At 51.4% G+C, this 14577-nt stretch overlaps 1 protein-coding gene across 13 annotated transcripts in view; it reads right to left on the minus strand.

Annotated features, from left to right (window-relative positions):
• Positions 1 to 14577, minus strand: part of ZNF236 (zinc finger protein 236) — a 108540-nt gene that overhangs the window by 32954 nt on the left and 61009 nt on the right. For 12 of the 13 annotated variants that reach the window (XM_032422545.1, XM_032422554.1, XM_032422555.1 and 9 more), the window contains 7 exons: positions 12346 to 12596; positions 11248 to 11349; positions 10613 to 10764; positions 9156 to 9259; positions 6590 to 6741; positions 4580 to 4792; positions 1736 to 2018 (listed from right to left, as the gene is read on the minus strand). In XM_032422545.1, coding sequence (XP_032278436.1) covers positions 1736 to 2018; positions 4580 to 4792; positions 6590 to 6741; positions 9156 to 9259; positions 10613 to 10764; positions 11248 to 11349; positions 12346 to 12596 — 1257 coding nt within the window. The remainder of the gene's footprint in view (positions 1 to 1735; positions 2019 to 4579; positions 4793 to 6589; positions 6742 to 9155; positions 9260 to 10612; positions 10765 to 11247; positions 11350 to 12345; positions 12597 to 14577) is intronic. The other variant, XM_032422559.1, reaches the window with a different exon arrangement.

Here is a 14577-nt window from a genome sequence, read left to right on the forward strand (position 1 = left end):
GACGAACAAGAGGATCGATCAGCTGTGAGGCCGCCCAGCGCTCCTTGCCGTTAGGCATCACTCTCCGTGTCGTGATGCAGAGGCGTTCATACGTGCCGACGACCAAGCGGCTTCTCGCCTCTGCGCTGTGTCCTGGCGGGCTACCCCTCGGCACTGTCCATAGGCCCAGAGCCTCGCCGGGGTCCGACGTGGTGTGTGGATCCCCGCAGCGCTGCCTCCATCGCCTCCAACTGGCAGCCCTGGCCCTCAGGGCATTCTCGTCGGGGATTCCCACCAGCCCCTCACGCTGACCTGGCTCTCCCCACCAGCTGCCCTGTGCGCTCCCCTCCTGGCGCCCCTCCTGCCAGGTTGCACTCCTACCTACAAAGCTCCCCAATTCCTTCATCAAAGCGCCTAGCGCTCTCCTTGCCATATGCTTTGCTGTCTTACTCCCCGGCCTCGACTGCACCCCTCACCTCAGGGGGTGCCCGGGAGGGACACTGCCAGCTCCCTGTGGACTCTAATCCCCGCTCACCCACTTCAGCATCACCCTCACCGGCATACTTCCCTTCCCATGTGGGAAGAAGAGTACAGGCTGGCTGTCACCTACAGACTCGCTGGACATGCACTTCCAACCCGGGAGCCACTCTGCCACCAGCCTCGGTCCCACCCACATGGAGGGTCCTGAGAGCAGCCTGCTCCATCACCCACCACGAAATCCCAACTGCTCTCCCCTGCGCTACGCTGCCCTACACCTTCACCCATCAGCTCCCTCCTGGAGCAAACCCTAAGTACCCTGTTTTGTACCACAGGACAACGCTTCACCTCCCACTTCTTTCTCCCAGGCTCAGCCTCAGGGTCCGGGGTTCTAGTTCTTCACCGTCCTGCTGGACTTGACCTCACGCCAGTCGCTGCTGTCAGGCGGACTGGCCTTAATCACAGGCTGCCTCATGACACTGTCACCATCCACCCTGGCGTGTGCTTGTGCCCTCACTCCCTACACAGACCAGCCCCCCTGGGGGTAGCAGGACCCTAATGCGGTCTGCAAACCTACACAGCTTAGCACCATGTCGTCCTCAATAAATAATTCATTTTCTTTCTTTTTTTTTTTTTTAACCTGCAGTAGTCCCCCTTATCCACAGGAGTATGTTCCGAGACCCCCAGGGGGTGCCTGGAAGCGTGGATGTACCCAACCCTACGTACACTGTTTCTCCTGTACACACACGATAGTTCTCATGAGGCTGAATGTCTAAGTTAGGCCCAGGTAAGAGACTAACTACAATGACTGATGATTAGGTAGAACGACCATACACCACACTGTGACACACGTCAGGTGAATGCGCTCTCTCTGTCACAGCACCACACCGGACTCCCCCCCACCGTCTTCCGGGGGGAAGTGATGACGAAACACCCGCGTGAGGCAGAGGTAGGCCACCACGACCTTGTCACAAAGGTCAGGAGGAGGACGGCCCACTCAGGGGACGGACAGACACCGCGGATAAAGGGGCCTGTTCCCAGCACAGCCGTTCAGACTTGCGCACAAGCCATCTACGGAGCACACTGCTTTCTCATCAACATTCCGGATGAGCCTGAATGGAAGCCCCAGAATCTACACCGGCTTAAAACTGCCGCTGCAGAAACTGGCCAGCCTCTCGGGAGGCACCAGCCTCCGACGCGGGCCTCCCTAGCCACGGCAAAATGGTCGCGGTGCACACAGACCTCCCGCAAACGCCGAGAAAGGCGCCGGCGGCCTCACCTCACCAGGTCGCTGGGCTTCTTGAAGCTCTTGGGGCAGTACGAGCAGCAGTTGGCGTACTTGGGCTCGGCCTCGAGCTCCGCCTGCCTGTCCTTCATCTCGCTGATGCGGTCCTTCTCGGCCGCCGACTGCACCAGCACCTGCTCGGAGATGGTCGCACTCTCCTGCGGCCGAATCTTCGCTAACTGCGCCGTCTCCTCCTCCGTGAAAGTGATGACCTCGGGACGAGCCTTTCGAGACGCACTTCTTTCAGAATTCTCTTCCTCTTCCTCCATACACACATCTAAATAAAATACAGGAAATGGATCCAATCCTCATAAAAAATTAAGTTTTCACGGGGCGCCTGGGTGGCTCAGTCGGTTAAGTGGCTGCCTTCGGCTCAGGTCATGATCTCAGGGTCCTGGGATCAAGCCCCACATCTGGCTCCCTGCTTAGTGGGGAGCCTGCTTCTTGCTGTCCCTCTGCCTGCCCCTCTGCCTACTTGTGCTCTCAATCCCTCTGTCAAATAAATAAATAAAACCTTAAAAAAAAAAAAAAAAATTAAGTTTTCACGAAACAAGTAAAATGAATCCAAACAAGTCTGTAGGGTTTGAAGTGAGTTACTCGGTGAAGCTCTCTTTGGGACAAAGGAGTTTCCTTCGCACTGCTAGTCCATGGGGAAACCGAGATGGGTCCCCAGCAGGGAGAGGCACCGTGGTCACCTCATCACAACAGCGCCTCCCTGAGGCTCCCTGACCAGCCCGGCAGAGAGCTCCGAAATCACCAGCATCCACACACGACACCAGCATTCATAAACACAGACACTCGCTGACTAATACGGGCAAAAATGGAATTATCATCACATAAAGAAAATCAACAGCCCAAGACAGAAGACCAAGGTGATAAATTTGCAAAAAGGCCCTAATTAGTTACCAAAAAAACCCTTAAAATATATACATTTAAGTGTTCTCTCAGACGTAAGGATATATTTACACTGATTGAAAACAAGAATAAGGTGCGATTAAAATCTAACAGAAGGAAAAAAAGTTGGCTGGGAGTGGGAGGTCAGAATGGCATAGATGAGTAAAAACTGAAAGAATAAAACCTCGACAGAAACACCACCCAGCCACATGGACAGGGGCTAGCACCACTTCAGTGACAAGAGCTACGGGGTGTTCCTGTTAGGATAAAGGGAGGACGATGGGAGAGAGGGAAAGAAGGAGAGAAGAAAAGAGAGGGGCCGAGGAGGGGAGAGGGCAGGTGGGCTGTGGAGGAGAGAATAACACCTGAGAAGATGTGGGGCCGTGGGGTACAGAGAGTGGCCCCAGCAGCACGGACAGTGAAGGTGGAGAGAAAGTTCCAAGAACCCCATCGATACGGCGAAGCCCCGGGAGGGCAAAGGGCAGTGAAACGGAGCACAACAGACAGAAGACACAGAACCGGACGGGGTCGGGCCAGACGCACTGTCCCAACACGCGTGACTGAGGCAAACCCTAGGATGGGAAGCCAGCGCAGCAGCTGCTCTTCCTCAGGGACCCCAGAGAGGAAAACCTCACGACAGACTGTGGGGAGCTAACACACAGGTAGCAGAGGGGCCAGGCCGCCACAGGAGCCCCCGGCCGACGGGAAGGAACAGGGGCTCAGGTCCGGAGGCTGCTGCATCAGCTCCACACCACGGGTTCCAGAAACAGTACGTGGTGCCCTACATCCTGTAACTCACTGCAAGGAGAAGAGTTCTTATTCTGTCCTGTCCTTCACTCGCCACAGGACTGAAGTGGAACGATGAGACTGAAAAGCTGGCGCCACGTCATGACAGAGTCCGAGAGGTCGGAAACATCGACGTTCAGAATGACCCACTGAGGAGCCCAGAGCGGCATCTGCTCTGCTGTGGAGACGTCAGTTCTTACGTCTGAGGTTAGGCACATTTTAAAGACGTTTTCCCCAAATACAAGAACAAGCTACAGGGCCGTCCCGTCAGCCGAGCGCAGCGGAGACAGCCGTGACCTTGAGGCCAGGTGAGCACAGAGCACACGGGGGTGAGCAACCGGGGACAGAAGCCAACGAGCCGCCAGCCCTCCGATGGCTGCGAGCACGCCAACCGACACTCACACCCCAGCTGCGTCACGCTCACTCCACGAACGTCCCGCACCCACCGCGTGCACACGGGCCTCACACTGTGGATGGACCACCTTCGGGCGACGGGGCTCAAATGCTGTGTGGTCCAAACAGACAGCAGCACCTTCCTACTCCCGGCATTGCACCCGTGGGATGTGCTGAAGAGAGGTCCCCTCCGACACACACAGTGCTCTCCCAGGAGGACGGCCCCAACTGGGAGCAAGGGGCGCTCATCGGCGCATCTGACCCCGAGCTAGCCACACGGTGCTTCGTGTCGACGAGCTGAGGTACCGCCGTGCACCCACGGGCCAGTGGAGGGGTGCAGCCCTCCCTAACTGCTGGCTCCTGCTGGCTCAGGGAGAGACCCGGGCGGGAGGCACACGTCCATCCAGAGGGAATTATGGAACAGAATACGACGGGCTTCCACGGAGCCCCTGGAGCTGACGTCCGCGACAGACCCCAGCAGAGGGAAAACTGAGGGGATCGCAGCCACCACGTACAGCCCGAATCCCTGCTTGTCAAGAAATTAATGTCTCGACCACCACACGCATGTGCACGGCTACGGCGCACGTTCTGGGGTGCGGAGACTGGTGAGATGGTTTCCTTCTCTGCCCTCTCTGAATCCTTTCCCAGAGAGCACACGCTGCTGTCATAATCAGAAAATAAGCTAGTTTTAACGATGACGTGTGCACTAATCCATCCCTACACGAGCATCTGGTTACTGAGCCTCGAATCAACACGGGGCAGTACCTCCTCCTTCCGCGTCCCCCGCGGCGGACACAGCAGAGGGGACGGCCTGGTGCCTCTTCATGTGCTTCTTACAGTGCACTGTGGTCCGGAAGCCCTGCTCACAGAACGGGCACTTGTAGGGCTTCATGCTCATGTGCGTGGCCATGTGCCGCGTGAGGCTGCCGTTGGTCGTGAACGAGGCGTTGCAGACACTGCAGCTGAACGCCTTGACCCCTGTGGCAACGGAAACAAGAGCAAAAGCCGCATTTCATCACCTTAAAGTCATCGGCAGTCGAAAGCAAACAAAGATTTGTTCGAGAAGCCACAAAACTGAAGACCGTTTATTTGCCCTGGTCTTATTTTAGGAAATGGACGCAGCGTGTCTTACGACTAATTCCCTACTGGAATTAAAGGCACAAGAACATTGCTCTAAACAAATGCCAAGCTCTCTCTCTGAGAGCTCCCTCCTCCGTCTTTGACATTCCAGCTGGCAACATGCGGTGGATTCTGCCCTAGAAAGGTTTTCTCAGATCCATCTTCTTTCACCATTCCACAGCCAGTGATGCGGGAACTGCCCACAACACCTGAGGACAGCTTCACTTCCAAATCAGGCCCGCCAGGAAGGCCCTGTCCGCTCTGGACTGAAGACACAGAGGCACCTGACTGTCTAAGCACCTCGCTGACCAGCCACGGCTCCTTGTCCAAGTCGCACGGGCTCCTCTCTGCTACGGGGAGTGCTGACTCCTTAGCAGGGCCTTCCAACCAGCCTTCGCAGGACCTGCCCTCCGCCTGTCTTCCCAGGGCCTGTGACCACCAACTGTGACTAATCCTACAAAGCCTATCCTTGTTCTGTCAGTATGTTTTTATGTTCAAATAAAGCCTTATACAGAAAACACTGATATTATGGGGCGCCTTGGTGGCTCATTCGTTAAGTGTCTGCCTTTAGCTCAGGTCATGGTCCCAGGGTCCTGGGATCGAGCCCCACATCAGGCTCCCTGCTCTGCGGGAAGCCTGCTTCTCCCTCTCCCACTCCCCCTGCTTGTGTTCCTGCTCTCGCTATCTCTCTCTCTGTCAAATAAATAAATAAAATCTTTAAAAAAAAAAACAAAACACTGATATTAAACAGATACATTAATATATGAAATAAACATACTGAATTTATTAAACAGACAAAAGTAACATATGTAAAATATATTTAACTGCAAATCATATATCTGATAAAGAATATATTAAAAACTCTTTAAAAAACTCAACAATAAGATTGCAAATAATCTAATTCAAAAATGACATAGGATTAGAAGAGCTGCTTCTCAACACGCACATGAAAAGGAGCTCCGCATCCTTAGCCACTAGAGAAACGCAAATGAAGCCCAGGAATGGATACCATGGCACACTCCTAGGGATGGTCATGGTACAAGGGACAAACAACACCAAGTGCTGACCAGAGTGTGAAAGGGGCACCCTAGCTCATCGCTGGTGGACAAGTGAAACAGTGCAGCCACTTGGGAAAACAGTCTGATCAACTCAAAGGCTTAAACAGAGTTACCCCATGACCAAGTCATTCCAGTCTTAAATGGAGAAATGGAAACACGTCCATGTAAGCTGCACATACATGTTCATAGCAGGATGATTCCCATGAGCCTAAAGATGGGAATTACTCCCACGTCCAACAGCAGATTATGGAGGAAGGAAAGGGGGTCCACCTCTACCGTGGAATACTATTCCGCTCCACAAGGGAGTGACGTGCTGCCTACATCTGGAAGAACCCCGGACACATGCCCAGTAAAGGAAGCTGGAGCTGCGTGTTTGCATGTAGATGGAATGTACGGAACGGGCCGATCCAGAGATGGCAGCAGACCCCTGGCTGCCTAGGGCGGGGGCCAGGAGCGAAAACGGGGAGTGAGCACTCACAGATACAGAGCTGCTTCTGGCTATGATGAAAATGGTCTAGAAGGGGGTGGTGCTGATGGCCGCAGCCCGTCATCAACACCCTGGATCCCACAAACTCCCCAGAGCGAGGCAGACAGTGACCTGTGTGTGTCTTCTCGTGCGACTTGAGGACCCCGGAAGAGACAAAGCCGCGTCCACAGAGCTTGCACTTGTAGGGCTTCTCCCCGGTGTGGGACCTCACGTGCTGCTTCAGGTGGCTGGACTTCTTAAAGCCTTTGTTGCAGTACTCACACCTACAAACACAGCGCGGAGAGCAAACGCCCCGTCAGTTCACAGCACGAGCACGAGCGTGACCTCTGAGGCCGGAGGAGGAACAGTCTCCCCCATGATCACTGAACAATCAGGCATGACTGTTACACACACAGGCGTGTGCTCCAACGTTGAAGAGATGACGAAATAGCAGCAATAATAATTTGTCAGATCATATTCTGCTCAGAGTGTCTGTAGGCTCAAACATATTTTATTATTTCATTATCAGTAAATCCTACAGCAATCCCCCAGGAGGCATACTGCCTGATTAATCAGAAACTTTACTACAGACTGTTTTCTTTACCAAGTCGTACAAGACACTGTGAAACCGTCCACTGCCTCGGGGTCAGAATCGCTCCTGAGTCCAGACACTTGGCAATGCCAATTCATATACTCTTGAGGTTTATAAAATACGTGACAAAGCAGATTTTCCTAGAGCTTTTTTGAATAATGTGTAAATGTACAGTATCATTTTCCCCTAAGTTACAGAATATATTAAAATCACTTCAAGGATAGGGGCGCCTGGGTGGCTCAGTCGTTAAGCGTCTGCCTTCGGCTCAGGTCGTGATCCCAGGGTCCTGGGATCGAGCCCCACATCGGGCTCCCTGCTCCGCGGGAAGCCTGCTTCTCCCTCTCCTACTCCCCCTGCTTGTGTTCCCTCTCTCGCTATGTCTCTCTGTGTCAAATAAATAAATAAAAAAAATCTTAAAAAAAAAAAAAAAAATCACTTCAAGGATGAAATAATTATGAAATATTTCAAAATTCTTATTCACATATTATTAAAAACTAAAAAAAGGATTTGGAACCCTTTTCCATGTCCCTGTCTGAAGCTGCAGCAGGACGTTAGTCACATCCCAAACCACCGTCTCTGGGACCAGTATCTGCACAGAGCAGCCAACAGTCCCCTAACGGCCATGCCGAACTGAAGACCGACAAACTGGAAACACATTTCGAAATCTCACTCCACGATACAAGCTGGGTTCGGTGAGGGTACCCATTAAAAAGAGAAAAGCAAGCCGACGGCACTCATCGACTGATCTGAGAAAGATAATGCTGCAAACGAAGCTGGGATTGGTTCTGGTCTACACAGCAGCAGGAGAAAATCATCTATTTGCAGAACGGAGTGCATCAAACTGAACCGTTTGAGGTTTGCTGGGAAAGGTCCTCTCGGGTCACATCTATGAACTGAAAGCAACCAGCGCGGCCAGGACACCACCACCAGTGCTGTGGAGAGACAGGCACCCTCGGAGGACAGTCTGAAGCAAGACTGTCCCCACCTGGCCCCGGCCGGGCTCCCACCCAGGACCAGCTCTGTCCACGGAGACGGGGCCCTTCTCTGCCTCCAAAACGCTGCTTCCTTTCTCTCATGGGTGACCCCTGCCCGCTCTGCCGACCACGCAGCTGTTCTCCCAAAGTGTCCAAGGACAACCTGGATGGCAGAAGCCAACCGTAAGGACGCGCTCGCCCTGGGAGAGCCGCCTCGCCGGGAGTGCGCACGGCCTGCGGGTGCCCCGTCGCAGTGCAGGGGCCACGCAGGGCGGCGAGGGGACAGCCCAGCTGCCAGGGGCAGGGTCCACAGAAAGAGCTCCTCTGGAGCCGTGTGCCCAGGAAGCACATCTCAGGGAGCTTTGCTATTCTCTGCTTTTGTCATAATAATGAGGCAAAGGTAAAAAATATAATGAAATTATAGGCTGCTGGCTCCATGTTTCTTAATGTCTTGGGGGAGGATCCCTGACCTCCTTGCGAGTCCTATGAAAGTGACACACCACCTCCAATAATAAAACTATTAAAATATTATGAAGCCAAGACTATCTCAATAAAGACTACGCATCTTGCTTCTTATATGACGCGCAGAGTCGTATCCAGTTTTGTAAAACTACATGCATCTTACTCGCTGTGAACGTGCACGCCCTAGCGCGAGCGGGGGCAAGAGTCTATCCTCTTCCGCGCGTCCAGAGCACTGCAGGCACGCTGAGGGCGTGCAGTAGTGCCGCTGAACGGACAGGTGCACGAGGATGAACAGGTGGACTGAAAAGCTGTCTCTGCAATCATGCTGCACCTTGGTTGTTACACACCAAGCCTACAGAGAACTTGAACAACAGGCACACAGTAAATTTCAGTTATTTCTGAAAACATGGTAACAGGAAGCCACGACAGAGCAGGTTAAACCTATAGGCTGCGGCCTCCCACTTGGTCCTGTCACTAAGTAGCTGCAGAAATCTCAGCAGGTGAACCTCTTTTATCTCAGATCCTTTAATCATAACAAAATGCGGGTAAGAGCGGGCCCGTTCACAGCGTTTCTGAGAGAGGCAGATCGCGCAGGCCCGGCGGGGAAGCACACACTGGGCATGGTGGTGCGGCCAGCAGCGCCGCGGCGCCGAGCTGTGCAGACGGCTACCTGTAGGAGCGCCGGCTCTGGTCCTCCCTGTCCTCCAGGAACTGGGGACGCTGAGTCTGCAGGTCCAGGTCCTCTCGGGACGACTCCTGGATCAAACGCGCTGTCTGAAATTTAGCAGAAGTACAAAGCAGACTACCTGAATATCTATAAATAAATGCAAAACAACGAACAACTAAGGATAAGAAATTTATAAATGCAGATTCAAAGGAGAAACTCCACGTAGCTCATTGTAAGCATTTGGCTAGATTAATAATAAAAATCATTCATACCAATTTTATTAAATACTTATTTACTTTCTATTAATTTGCTTTAATACAAAATTTAGCCAACCATGAAACCGATCTGTCCGTATTATTATGGATCTTAGTGAGAGATCACTCATCCGCTCTCGTCTTACTGAGAACGAACATAGTCCTACGACCTCGCTTGCCACAGAACCACAGGGAGAGGAAGCATGTCCCCCGCCGGGAACAACAGCATGCCCACGGGGAGCAGCCCGTCAGCACCATCCCTTCCTGACACAGGAGTAGCAAGCCCGCGACCCCAGCAGGAACCGAGCACACCTGCTCGGGGATTTCCGACTCCTGCAGAAAACCATGACGCTCACTGGACAGAGGTAAGCTGACCTCCAGGACATGCAGAACAGGCATAGGACTGAGCCGTGGACAGCCCACCCGTGCCCAGCAACTTGCTCACCTGACTTCCCTGAGCAAAGCAGAGGGCCCCCCGTCTTGTCCAAGTGTGTCGGGCGTGCGGCTGTACTCAGAGGGCTCTGGAGTAAGGGGCAAGCCACCACGGAATGGCGTGCTCCCCACTGCCCAGACTCTACCCAGACTCAGCATCAGAATTACATGGTTTCTACACTGTGAAAAAGTGCTCTGAAATTTCCACTGGAGGGCCCAGGCCTACCACCTGGAGAAGCTACCGAGAATGGCCCTGTTCCTTCTCAACAGTGGCTTGTAAAGAAAGAAAACAACTGATGGGCCAATCACTTCCATCACTAGTGAAAACTCTCCCAAAATGGGAAAATCAAAACCAAAACCAAAACTTAAATGTCTCCAACTAGACTGAGTAGAAATTTTAAATGATGTGTTTAAATATTTATTTTTAGTATGTCAGCATTCCTTCTATTTTCCTTCTAAGGTGCAAGATTCCACCAATAAAAACAGTTAGGTCACTAAAGCCACATAATACCCTTCACATGTGATTACACAGCACTTTACTGACTTTTAACCCAAAGGTAAAATCCCCATCACGAGATTGACGTCTCTAAGTAAAATATAAATGTTTGACAGGAAAAGCCGTGTACGTGGGCATCTCAGCCTCACAGGTGATGTAGTCATGTGGCCACAAGAAGCGAGCACGCCCTCCTAGGTAAGCTGAACGTGCGTAAGTACAGCACAGAGGAAAACAAAATGTGCCCGCCACCAACACGCGCCCCTTCCATGGACACTCACGACATTCATCGCGTCAGAGCTGGGGACCTGCAGCAGGTTCTGCTGGTGGAAGCTGGTGGAGAGGGCCTGAGACTCCAGCGTGCTGGAGTCTTGTAGCTGCTGGACGGGGGCAAACGTGGGCTGTTGGCTGTATGTATCCGTCACGGTAAAGCCTGAAACAAATCAGAAAATACGAGCTCGACAAAAAATACTACAGTCACACCAAAAAAAGGCCAAAAAAGTTGGCTTCACAAATAAAGATTTCTACCTTCTGAATTAGACTCAGGGTTAGCTTTTGCCAGCAGGCTCTGAGAACGCCCGCGCACGGGCAGGAGGCTGCACCCAGCACCGCCCCTGCCAGGCAGGCTCACAGACAAGCCACCAACGCACGGCTGCCCCACCGTCCGACTTCGACTCAGTCACCGTTTCTGGGCACAAACTACGTGCAGAATGGTCATCAAAGGTGCGTTCCAGACAACCCGAGCAGACCACCCGCATGCACGCACGTGCGCACACACACGCAATCCATGCGGAACGTTACTGGGTTGGAAATCATAAATTTCAGAAGGGCCTTAAAACAAACACCTCAGGCCGCTGTAGAATCCTCCTGACCCGGGTAGAGCCCCTGAAACGCGCGCGCAGGACCCACCACTGACCCTGTGACAAGCCAGCCGGTTCGAAGGACGGCTGCGGAGGTGCCTGCTCTTCAAACTGGTCCATGTGCCCCTGGAGAGCGGCTGGCGGAGCCACGAACCTGTCTGAGATAAAAACACAGACGGGCGGGGAAGTCACACATTTCGAAGATGTGCACATCTACCGATCTGTCCAAAAGGATACTCACGTGAGGTTTCAAAAATTAGCCTCCTTACTTTGAAAAGACAGTAGGACGGCAAATTTTATATATATATATAATTATATTTACATATTAACTTATTTACTAAATATTATATATAAATTATATATTCATAAATATATAACCACTTATTTGTATGTGTGATATATATTTGTATATATTTATATAAATATATAGTTTTATATGTATATTATATATATATTTCACATATGGGGTATAGTTGGTGCATTATCTTTGAACTTCCAGAATATCACTTCACAGTTTACCCTAAAACTCAGCCAGTCTTCTAATAGGGAAGTACCCGGAGGACAATGACACTCAAGGACTATTTAACACCTTTTTGGATGTGCATTGTTCCAGGCAACACAGAGGATAAAAAGCACAAAATCCTGCTCGTCGACTAAATACACTGGGGCTTCCGTACTACCAGACGGTAAGCTGGCCGGCAAACAGTCTGTTAGCAGGCCTGCCCGGGACAAGCAGCCCGTGCAGACGCATCAACCACGTCCCCAGGCTCACTGTCTACAGCTGAGCTGACACCTTGTAGCAAGACTCCATCGATGAGGACAGCGATGGCTGGATCGCTGCAGAGGCCAAGGACAACGGCTCGCAGACTCGCGCTGGTGTGTGCGTCAGACTCTCGCTGCGCAGTAACAGGATACTAGTGATCAGACAGATGGAGTCTTACTGAAAACGAAAGCTACTCTCAACTCAGGGTGTGCTGAAGGTCCTATGTCTGTAATTCTCTATCACAGCAAACTCTCTCTCAGGTGTACACACACAGCACAAATTGGGACTGAAAAAGTCAGAGATGAGAGACACCCATACAGACCGGACGGAGCATACACGGCTGCAAAAGTATGCGGATTGTTCTAAGAGTGAGAACTTGTGAAATATTTGCCTTCATCTGCTTCCAGAGGCTGATGCGCCAACTGCTGACCCAGCCCCGCGTCCTCCGTGCGCACGACCTGCTGAGGCTCCAGGTCCAGCATGGCCTCGGGGTTCGCAGGGCCCGCCGCGGCCGCCTGCAGCTGCTCGCTCTCGATCTCCACCTGCATGTGCGTCGAGACGTGCATGCTCTGCTGGTCCACGGCGCTGTCGTCCAGCGAGGCCGCTTGCTGATGCTGCTGCAGCTGCTGGGCAAGCTCGTATCTTCAAAACATCAACGACAATCCGCACAGTTAGGTGCTATCAAAACCTACTCCCATGAAGAACTGCTGTGCGAGCCGCCAGTCATCAGATAACATTTAAGAAAATTATTTCATTTTGAAGCTGTGGTGGCAATCCAGTTGAAATGAAATGCTATTAATAATTCTAAAGGAAAATCATGTTCCCTTGACTTTAAGTGATTTCACAGATGATAGGGACATGAAAGCAGCAAAGAGAGGATGAAGGACAACACACGCCAGAATACTTAAAATGTAAAAAGAAAATTAAAAAGATAACATATGTTCCAAGGTAAAACTGTCCCAGTTCAAAATTAAAATTAAAACTCATTCTGCAATAAGTAAAAAAGAACTGAACAAAATAAGATAGGGCCTTTACGGACCGATCTCCGTACTATAAACAAATGTGGTGCAGAGCCCGGGGGCAGAGTCCCATGACCTGCTGTCCCTCGCAGTCCGGGGCACAGACACCTTATTTGATCAACGATCTATTGTGTGACAGAACACAGACTAGGAGGCATACACGTGGCTGCTCCTATTTTCTGCAAAACCATGCTCATGTTAATATTGCTGTTGCATATAGTAAATACATGAAGTACATTTCCATCCAGGTCAACAATTTATCTTTCAAAGAGAAAACTGAACAGTGAATTCAGTGAATGAATCACAGAACTTAAAAAAAGCAGCTCAAACCCGATGAATAGGCTGCACCGGACTGGACACATGGCCGGTCTGTCCCCCTCTCCAAGACACCAGGGTCAAACACAAACACACTCCACCATTTGCCTGATTCCAGAATCTTACGAATCTGCCTACCTTGAACTCCATTCTAGTTCCAAACAAAATCTTTCTTCATTTTCTAATATCAAAAATAGTCACCTCTCAACGACTTTCACGGAGGAAGGGGGAAGATGTCATAGAAATAGGCAAGTATGAAAACGTACACGGTGACACCTTCACTCTGATGACAACTCAGCAGTGCCAGGACGTTCACCCCGGGCCCCTCCACGACCCCCGACAGGGGAGCAAGTGTGCCTTGCGTGGTAACTTTTTTTCTGTACTTTTACTACTTTCTATACTATTCTATACTTTTACCTTTTATACTTATTTTTAATATAAGTGTATATGGTATTTTAGGAATTCCCAGCACTTCAAACGAAGGGATGAAACACGGGAGCTCCTCGCTGCCTGCAGGTGGGATCAAGAGTCCATACAATCCATGGAAGGAGATCATCAGCTCTGCAGCATGACAGACCCACCAGTTTACACTGTCACCTCAAGCCACACATCTCCTACAGTAACCGTGCCAGGTGTCCCCCAGCAAAAGCCGTGACAATCAGCAGCCAGGCAACACTCCACCTAATAGAGGAGACCCAGCCAAAACCAGCTGACCCACTTCCCAGAAACTCTACCCCTGGCTGTCACATCCACTGACGAGGCCCGCAGCGTGGACTCCCACACCACCACAGCGAGTGCACGGACTTAAAAAGGCCTGAATTCCTGACAGAAAAAGTCTTCTTCGCGTGCCACCGGGCCAGGTCCTGTCCAAGCTCTACCCTCCTAGCACGTACTCTCTCAGGCACGTGGGATAGTGACCAGGGGGCACAGGACCCTGAACATCTAGGCACCATGAATTCCCCAGTTCAAATGCATGTGAAGCCCATTATTTCCTCCATAAAATGCAGGAAAGTATAAACTGGATATAAAATTGGCAAGAGTCCCCCACACTGATACCACCAACATCATATTCCAGCAGTTAAACTTCTCAGCTAAGTAATCAACTGTGCCAAAATCAAAGAAGACAATGCTTCTTTGCCCTAAGTGCTTAGGCATCCGTGTGCTTGGGCATCAGAGGGATAAGACCAAACACCTATTCCTCACAGGTAGCTTATTCTACCATCTGGGGTTTGGTTTTGTTGGTAGCATCAGGCAGAGATATCTGGGTTAAAGTATTGCCTGAAAATAAA

This window comes from Phoca vitulina, unplaced genomic scaffold (genome assembly GCF_004348235.1).
Source record: "Phoca vitulina isolate PV1807 unplaced genomic scaffold, GSC_HSeal_1.0 scaffold27, whole genome shotgun sequence".
NCBI classification, from domain to species: Eukaryota; Metazoa; Chordata; class Mammalia; order Carnivora; family Phocidae; genus Phoca; species Phoca vitulina.